General features: G+C 64.8%; 1 protein-coding gene across 3 annotated transcripts; it reads right to left on the bottom strand.

The window, feature by feature from the left end:
- Positions 1-9: 9 nt before the first annotated feature.
- On the bottom strand, positions 10-6,891 carry ARID5A (AT-rich interaction domain 5A). Of its 3 annotated transcripts, none has more exons than XM_053966478.1 (7): positions 6,707-6,891; positions 4,925-5,014; positions 3,644-3,797; positions 3,482-3,534; positions 2,970-3,067; positions 2,733-2,868; positions 10-2,527 (listed from the first exon to the last, which is right to left on the bottom strand). In XM_053966478.1, exons 2-7 carry the CDS (start codon positions 4,976-4,978, stop codon positions 1,283-1,285), a joined length of 1,740 nt encoding a protein of 579 aa, XP_053822453.1. In that variant the 5' UTR covers positions 4,979-5,014; positions 6,707-6,891; the 3' UTR covers positions 10-1,282. The 3 variants fall into 3 exon arrangements, with proteins under 3 accessions (XP_053822453.1, XP_053822456.1, XP_053822457.1); XM_053966481.1 differs by lacking the exon at positions 6,707-6,891 and adding an exon at positions 5,235-5,476; XM_053966482.1 differs by lacking the exons at positions 4,925-5,014; positions 6,707-6,891 and adding an exon at positions 3,967-4,429.
- Positions 6,892-9,114: the final 2,223 nt, after the last annotated feature.

Genomic DNA, 9,114 nt, shown 5'->3' with positions numbered 1-9,114 from the left:
TTTGTTGCGCTTTTGGACTGAGTTTGTGGCCGTGGCCACGCTGGGGCTGGCTTTTGTTGAGGGTGGATTTTGTGAGCGGTGAAGGGATGGAGGGACAGAGCAGGGAAGGATCCACCCTGAAATCATCAGAGAATCCTGGAATCTCCTGAGTGGCAAGGGACCCACTGGGATCATCAATCCAGCCCCTGGCCCTGCACAGACACCCCAAAATCTGAGCTTGGGCAGCCTCGGGGCCGTGCCCATTCTCTGGGCAGTGCCCAGCACCCTCTGGGGGAAGAACCTTTCCCAAAATCCAGCCTATTCCAGCTTGTTCCCAATTCCTGTCCCCAAACTTGGCCTTTCCATGGATTCCGTGGTCTTTCCACGCTGACTCACAGCTCCTGCTCCCCCCGAAGCTGTCACAATCCTGGGGACAAGGAAGTGCCACCATCGCTGTGCCCTGTCCCAGCTGCCCTGGGGGGAGCCAGGCCTGGAGCTCCCACAGAGCCTTGGGATGGACTGGAACGGCTCAGGTGCAGCTGCTGGGGGCAAAAAAGTAATCTGGAGGCAAAAAGGGATTCTGGAGGCAAAAAAGGACCTGCAGGGAAAAAGGGTTCTGGGGGTGAAAAGGACCTGGAAGCAAAAAAGAATTCTGGAGGCAAAAAAGGATTCTGGAGACAAAAAAGGATTCTGGAAGCAAAAAAGCCCTGGGGACAAAAAAGGATTCTGGGGGCAAAAAAAAAGATTCTGAAGGCAAAAATCACCTGGAGGCAAAGAGGACTTGGGAGGCACAAAGGACCTGGAGCTGTTGCTGGGCTCCTTCCCACGTGGACTCGTGGCTGCTCCCTGGAATTGCTGCGGTTCCCCCAAAACTGAGAGGGAAAAGCTCCTCCTTCCCTCCCCACGGGATGAGTTCTCAGCCCTGCAGCTCTGCATTTAGGGAGAGGAACCCCCAAACCCCTGATCCCCGAAATCAAGGACACCCCAAGATCTGCCAGCTCGGGACCAGCCAGGCAGGTTTATCCCCTTTCCACCTCTGGATGGAGCGACCCAAACTCCAAATTCTGGTGTAGGGGGCCCAGGGATGGGAACAACCATCCCCACCCGTGCCCGGGCACGAACAGAAACCTGCGGCACAGCTTTTGCTCCCTTTTTTTATAGATTTGTGTGTGGATATATAGAAAATAGAGATATCCATGGGGCGCCCGCAGCGGAGCCACCGCCGGCCACAAACAGCTCTGAGACGGGGAATAAAAACGGCCCAGTCCGGATTGTCCCCTCGCTGTCCCCAGCGATGGCAGCGCTAGGGCCTGGCGTGGTGCGGGAAGGCCGGGACGTGCGGGGAGCGCTGGCCGTGCCACGGAGCCGCCGGGTACAGCCGCGGCGAGCTCCCGTAGGACGCGGGCAAGCGGCCGGCGCCGGTGGCCAGCGGGCGGCACAGCTCCGAGGCCACCACCAAAGGGCTGGGGAAGGCCGGGATCACCAAGGGGCTCACGGAGAGCGCCGGGGCCACCGGCACGCCCTGGGTTTTCAGGTGCTCGAGGGGGCTCCCGAAGGCGCCCGGGAAGTGCAGCGCGGCTCCCTTGAAAGCGTCCGGCGGCAGCGGCGCGGTGAAACCCGGAGTGGCCACCACGGCCTTGGGTTTGGCCAGCCCTCGGTGGCCCCCCGGCGAGCGGCTCCGCATGTCCCTGCCTTCCTTGGCCAAGGGGGACACGGCGCGTGACTTGGCAGCGAGGCCGAAGGGCTCCTCGTCCTCCTCATCATCATCATCATCTTCCTCTTCCTCCTCCTCCTCCTCGTGGCGGCTGCGGCCGGCCCGGGGCGCGGCGGGGCCGAAGGTGGCCCCGGGGGGCACCCAGCAGGCCTGGACAGCGGCGGCCCGGCCCTCCCACGGCCGCCCTGCGTGGCTCCGCAGCTCCGGGGGCTGCTCGGGCTCCTCGGGCCGCGCCGGGAAGGCGGAGGGCGGCTCCAAAAAATCCTTCAGGTTGGAGAAGTACCCCCAGAGCGGGGGACAACCGCCGGGCTGCGGGCCCTCGCTGCGGTAGGCGTGGAAGTAGCCGGTGAAGACGGCGGGGGCCGCGCCCCCGTCCTGCGGGCAGCCCTGGCTGTCTCTGCCCGCCGGGGATGCGCTGCGGGCCGGGCCCGCCTCGCTCGCCACGCTCGGAGCTCTGTCCGGAGCTCCCGACGGCTCCGGGCTCCTTTGCTCAGCCGGCCCAGCGCCGGGGAGCCCGGGAGGCTCGGGGCCGGTGTCGCTCGGTGCCCGCCGGCCCTCGGGGCAGTGGCGCTTGTGGCAGGGCAAGGACTCGGCCTTGCTCACCTGCGCCAGCAGCTTCTTCTTGGCCAGCGGGGACATGATGGGGTGGTTCCCTTTGGAGTAGAAGCTGGAGAAGAGGCGCTTGTAGGTCTCGCTGTGGCTCCTGCAGGGGCTGGGACACCTCCCCGAGGGGCTGGGGGCCGGGATGGCCGGGCTGGAGCGTCCGTCTGTCCCCCGGCCCCGCTCCGCCGCGTCCTCCGCGCCCGCCTCCGGCCGCGCCTTGTCCGGAGCCACCTGCGAGCGGAGGGGTCGGGCTGTGGGCGCCGCATCCCGGGCTGGGGTCCCGGCTGCCCGCCCACCTCTGGCTGCCCTCCCAGCCCCGCTCTCGTTCCCCGGCCGGGCCCATCCCTCCCTGCCCTGCCCGTCCCCGGGCAGGTTCCGCGGCGAGGGCGGACCCCGCTCCGGGGCCGCTCCCATCCCCTCCGGAGGGGCCGCGCACCTGCTCGCGGCCCTTCTCCTTCCTGGCCCTCTTGCTCTTGTCGTCCTTGTTGACCTTGTACTGCCTGCGGGGTTTGCTGGGGGGCAGCGGTTTGTCCTCCTCGCCCTTGAGGTGCCGCACGTAGGGAAGGACAAGCCTGCGGAGCGAGCGGTGAGCGCGGTCAGCGCCGCGCCGGGGGAAACTGAGGCACGCGGCGGGACACCCCCCCCGGCCCCGCCCGGCCCGGCCCGGCCCCACCTCTCGTAGTGGCGCCGGGTGCAGGTGGCCGCGCTGGTGCTGCCGGGGCTGCCCCCGAGCTCGTCGTAGACGTTCTTCCAGAGCCGGCGGCCCGTCACCTGCGGCGGGAGGGAGGGACGGAGGGGTGAGCCCCGGCACCTCGGGGGACAGCCTGGAACCCAGGGGACGTCCCGGCACCCCAGGGGACATCTGGATGCCCAAGGGACATCGGGGTACCCAGGGAGGCACCCTAGAACCCAGGGAACGTCCCAGCACCCCAGGGGACATCCGGATGCCAGGGGACGTCGGGGCACCCAGGGGACATCCGGGCGTCCCGGGGACACCCTGGAACCCAGGGGACATCCGGGCACCCAGGGGACATCCTGGCACCCAGGGGACACCCGGATGCCCAAGGGACACTCTGGAACCCCGGGGTCACACTCGTGTCTAGCCCTGATGTCCAGGGGACATCCTGATACCGAGGGGACATCCTGGCACCCAGGGGACACCCCGGCTCCACGGCCACCACTCACCAGCTCGTAGGCTCCCAGCTTTTCCACAGCCTTGTAGATCTTCCAGAGGTTAACTGGGAATAAATAAAGGGGAGATGCCGAGGTTCAGGAGGACACGGGAGCTGAGCACGGCCACCCCCCCCCCATGTCCCTGTCCCTGTCCCCGGGGTGGGGGGGACATACTCTGCTTGAAGCCGAGGTGCGGGATCCTCTCGATGGGCGTGTGCCGCTCCTTCATGAACTTGTAGAGGCTGACGAGGAAAGCTTCCTCCTCCTCCTTCTCCTTGTCCTTGTCCTCCTTGTCCCTCTCGGCGCCATCCCCGGCCCCCGGCGCGTCCTGCGGGACACGGGGCTGAGTTTTGGGGGAGCTGCGGCCGCTCCACCCGCACCCCCCGTTCCCCACAGCCCCGGGGAGCTCCGGACCCGTTCCCCTCAGCCTGGAAAGCTCTGAGCTCGTTCCCCGGTAGCTTCAGACCCGTTCCCCACAGCCCCAGGGTACTCCGGACCCGTTCCCGGCAGCCCCGGACCCGTTCCCCGCAGCCTGGGGAGCTCCGGACCCGTTCCCGGCAGCCCCGGACCCGTTCCCCGGCAGCCCCGGACCCGTTCCCCGGCAGCCTGGGGAGCTCCGGACCCGTTCCCGGCAGCCCCGGACCCGTTCCCCGGCAGCCCCGGAGAGCTCCGGGCCCGTTCCCCGGCAGCCCCGGAGAGCTCCGGGCCCGTTCCCCGGCAGCCCCGGGCCGGTGGCCAAGTTGGTCAAAGCGCTGGATGCGGGCGAGAGCACGAGGAGCGGCTTCCAGGAAAACAGACGGGCAGAAATTCCGAAATTCAGGCCCCCCCGCGCCGCCGCCGCCGCCTTTCTCAGCTAAAAATGTTCCTCGTTTGTTTGTTCTACATTTTCCGGAGTTATAAAACTTGTTGCTATTTTTGGGCAAAGAAGCTGCTCGGCTCCCAAGTCCGTCCTTTTCTATTTTTTTTAGGTTTGTTTTTTTTTTTTTTTGTTTTTTTTTTTTTTTTTTTTTTTTTTTTCTATTCATTTAACGGCTTGTGACAGACACCGGATTTTAACGGCTGAAAGAGTTCAAAGCTTTCTCTTTTTGTTTTCTTTTTTGGTGTGGTTTTTGGTTTTTTTTTTTTTTTTTTTTTTTTTTTTTTTTTTTTTTGTGGTGTGAAATAAAAAGCTGCTGGGGGAGGGAAAAGCTCCAGCGCCACAAAATCCAAACCCCTTTTCCTCACGAGGATAAAAAATAACTACAAAAACGATCCTGTTCCCACGGGACCGCTCACTTTCTCCCCCCAAAAATGCCAATTTTGTTCCATTTCCCCCCTGGTCCCCCACCCAAAGCTGGGAATTTCCCGTTTCTCTCCCTCATCCTCACTTCCACCGGCGGCCAAAGCGCTCCTCCCTCCCTCCCCCGAATTTTTGGGGCGTTCAGCACCCCCCAAAAAACACCGGGGCGCACTCACGGCGGGGCTGGAGGGGTCTCGGGGGTCTCCTTGCGGCTCTCGGTTCTTCTCCATGGGGGGAAATCGCTGCCTTTGGGTTTGGGACGGGACCTGGAAGGGGAAAAAACGGGCGGAGGGTGAGACCCAAATCGCGTCTGCTCTCCTAAAATGACGGGGCAGTCGAGGTGATTTGGGGCTGCACGTCGGGCACCGGAACCGGCCCGAAGCTGCTCCGTCCCTGCCCCCCTCCCCATTCCGGGCTCGCTGCCCCCAAATCCCCCGGGTTTTGAGGAAAAACTCCGGGAAAACGGCGGAAAGCGGCGGTGCCAACCTGGGGAAGGAGCGGGGCGGGCACAGGGGGTCCCGAGGGGGTCCCCAGGTGCTCCCGGTGCCACCGAGCCCCTCCGGTGCCCCCGGTCCCGATTGCGCTCACCGGCCGCGCCCGCGCCACGTGACAGCGAGGCGCGCCCGAGGGGCGGGGCCTATACGCCCTCTTCGCTGCCCATTGGCTGGTGCCAACACGCCCCTTCTCCTATTGGGCAGCGGCGCTGCCTGTCTCCGCCCCCCGCGAGGGGCACGCCGGGAGTTGTAGTCCTGAAGCCGCAGCGTGGGCACGGCTGTGGGTGAGCGCACCTGAGCACAGGTGAGCACGGCCAGGTGATTGTGCCCGTGGGCAGGTGGGCGCGTGTGTGTGTACAGATACAGGTGTGCAGCACACACACACACAGGTGTTTATCAGGTACAGGTGACATGCACAGGTGTGTGCAGGTACAGGTCACACACACACACCTGTGTTTACCAGGTACAGGTTACACACACACCTGTGTTTATCAGGTCCAGGTGTCCCCCGCACACACACACACACCCCCCTGTATTTATCAGGTACAGGTGACACGTACAGGTGTTTATCAGGTACAGGTGTCCCCCGCACACACACACCTGTATTTATCAGGTACAGGTGACACGCACAGGTGTGCAGTTACAGGTGTCCCACACGCACACCTGTGTTTATCAGGTACAGGTGACACACACAGGTGTTTATCAGGTCCAGGTGTCCCACCCCTGTGTGTGCAGGTGCCGGTGTCCCCCCCGTGTCCCGCCCCCGCGGCCCCGGTTCGGTTCCCGGCACCGCTGACGCGATTTCCTCCCTTCCCGGCGGCGCTCCGAGCGCAGGAAACCGCCGCGGCTTTTGGGGCAAAAAGCGGCCGCTTCGGGGCTCAACGACCCCCCCCGGTGCCAACAGCCCCCGCAGCCCCCGACCCGCCGGTACCGGGGCTGGGGGCGGCACCGGGCTCTAATTACACCCTTAATGAGCTAACAACCATCATTATCACAACACTAATTTCGGGCGCTTCGGCGGCGGCGCTTTCCGACCTCATCCCGAATCCCGCCCCGCTCCTCAGCCCCGCGGAGCCCGGCGCCGCTCCTCTTTCCCCCGCTCCCCCAAATCCCGCCGGTTTAGGCCCAAACCGGCGGGGCTGGAGCGTCACGGCCCGGAATAGTGCGGGAGCGCTGCCAGGCCGTGACGGCGGCTGAGCAATGGGCTGAAGTCATCCTCCTTCCCCATCCCGTACCGCCGGTTTGGCCAAACCCCCACCCCCACCCCGACATCCCCGGGGGGCTGCCCGAGGGGCCGGGGGCCCGCGGGGCGGCCGTGGCTCCGGGACCCCCGCGGGGCTCCCGCTGGCTTCGGGATTTCGGGGTTCCCGGCCGGTCCCGCTCGGGACGCTGCGGGCCGGGGGACGCGCAGTTCGGGGCGGGCTCCGGGACCCCCCCGGCCCCCCGGGGGACCCCCGGACTCACCGGCGGAGGCTCGGGCCGGGCTCCGGGGCGGCCGGAGCGGAGCGCGGGTGTCGCGGAGCGGGACCGAGCCCGGGATGAGTCAGCCCCGCTCGGGGAAGTGGCGTGTGCGAGCCGGAGCGGGGCGAGCCGCAGCCATTGACTCTTTCCTTACCGGAACGGACGCGCTTTTGGGGCTTCTCCCCCCGCGCCCCGAATGACTGGGCCGGACTTTCCCGGCCCCAAAGCGCCGCTCCCCTTGGCGGAGCCGCCCCGAGGGCGGGGACACGGCGGGATGCTCCGGGGTCCCGCTCCCTTCCCGGGGGTCCCCAGCATTCCGGGGACGCTGTCCCTTGTCCCGGGATTGCCAATCCCCGTCCCGCGGCACCGGAGCCGCTCACACGCCGGGGACAGTCGGGGCTCAGCCCCCCGAGAATCCCCCCTCGGCTTCGACTGGTGAGAGAGTCCCGAAAAATGAGAGAAAAAGAAAAAATCCCCCGGTGACTCATTTTGGGCCAAAAGCCCGAGAAAGCAGCAGCGAGGGGAAGTCGGGAGGGGCGTCGGGCTCCTGCTGCCCCTCCCGGTGTAGGAAGGGGATGAAGCAGACGCGGGCGCCACCGAACCCCCCCTTCCCCGCCTCTCCCCGCGATAAATCCGGGATTTAGCGAGAATGGGTGAAATAAACCAGCAAAAAGCCCCGCTCGGGGTTTTATTCCCGGCTTTTGTACGGAACTGCGCGAAGGGAGGGCCCTGCCTCAGTTTCCCCTCGCTCCCGGTGCAGCCTTCCCAGATCCATCGGCGCTGGGATGTATTTCAGGAATAAATAAAGGGATTTTTAGGAACAGATCGGGTTTCACGAATAAAAAACCGGGATTTTAGGAACAGATCGGGTTTCAGGAATAAAAAAACGGGATTTTAGGAACAGCTCGGGTTTCAGGAATAAATAAAGGGATTTTAGGAACAGCTCGGGTTTCAGGAATAAGTAAAGGGATTTTAGGAACAGCTCGGGTTTCAGGGTCCCGGGGCCAGCTGAATACCCCTGGGTGGGACCGCTCGTGGGAACCGTCCCGACCCCACAATTCCGAGGGTGAAAAATCCCGAAATCCTGCCGGGATTTCCTGAGGAGGCGCCCGGAGAAGAGCCCCGAGGGGCGCCCACGGAGATGCTGCAGGTGGGAGCCCCCAGAGCCCCCTCCCCATTACCGGGACACCTCTCTGGTGCTCCTGGGACCCCTCTCCGATTTTGGGACCCGTCCCCAGAGCTGGGACCAGTCCCCGGTGCTGCTGGGACCCCTTCCCTGGTTCTGGGACCCCTCCCCGGTGCTGTCCCATCGCCCCTCGCACCCGTTCCTTGCCGGGTCCGGGACACGGCGCCGCTCCGAGGAGGAGGAAGGTCCGGTGCCTTTGGGGGTGCGGGATCGCTCCAGCCCTGCCCGAAACTCCCGGAGCCTCAGCTCTGCCCTCGCATCCCCCCCACAGCCCGGGCGGGAGCACCGCGAGTCCTCCGGCCCCCGGGATCCCCTGGAATAACAACACTGGAGCAGCAGCCCTTGGAGCATCAATCCCTGGAATATCAGCCCCCGGAGCAACAATTCCTGGAGCAGCAGCTCCTAGAATATCCGTGCCTGGAGCATCAATTCCTGGAAAATCATCCCCCGGAGGAGCAGCCTCTGGAACACCGATCCCGGGAGCAGCAGCCCCGGGAGGAGCGAGGGAAGAGCCGCACATCCCTCCTGGAATCCCCTGCGGAGCCCTGGGAGAGGCTCCACATTCCCGGAGCAGAGGAGCGGGAGGTCCCAGGCCGAGCCCGGCGGAATTCCCGAGCCCCGGGAGGCGGCGCCGGCCGCTCCTTGGAGCGGAGAAATGCCGGGAAGAGCCCGGCGGGTCGGGAATTGTGGCTCTGGATGTTCCCAAGGGAGCAGCAGCCCCAGGAAAAGCAGAAGGAGACCCTTCCCCTGGGGATCCTTATCCCAGGAAAGGCTGGAGGAGAATTCCAGGGGGGGCGAGAGGACCCACCCCTCCTCTGGGGACCCCATTCCCAGAAAGATCAGGAGATCCCTCCCCTGGGGACCCCCAGTTCCCCCTGGAGCTGCGGGAGGAGCGGGATGAGTCCAAGGCAGACCCCCAGGAGGAAAATCCAAGTCCTGACACGGCCCCAAATCCCACTGAGGAGCCCCAGAAGTGGCAGGAAGGAGCCAGGATCTCCCGGCTGATCCCAATCCCAGAACTGATCCCATCCTGGACTTGATCCCATCTCAGAACTGATCTCATCCCAGAACTGATCCCAATCCCAGAACTGATCCCAGTCCCAGAACTGATCCCATCCCAGAACTGATCCCCATCCCAGAAATGATCCCAACCCAGAACTGACCCCCATCCTAGAACCAATCCCATCCTGGACTTGATCCCATCTCAGAACTGATCTCATCCCAG

The sequence above is a fragment of the Vidua chalybeata genome, chromosome 28 (genome assembly GCF_026979565.1).
Source record: "Vidua chalybeata isolate OUT-0048 chromosome 28, bVidCha1 merged haplotype, whole genome shotgun sequence".
In the NCBI taxonomy this organism is placed as follows: domain Eukaryota; kingdom Metazoa; phylum Chordata; class Aves; order Passeriformes; family Viduidae; genus Vidua; species Vidua chalybeata.
This window is presented reverse-complemented; position numbering and strand designations above follow the sequence as displayed.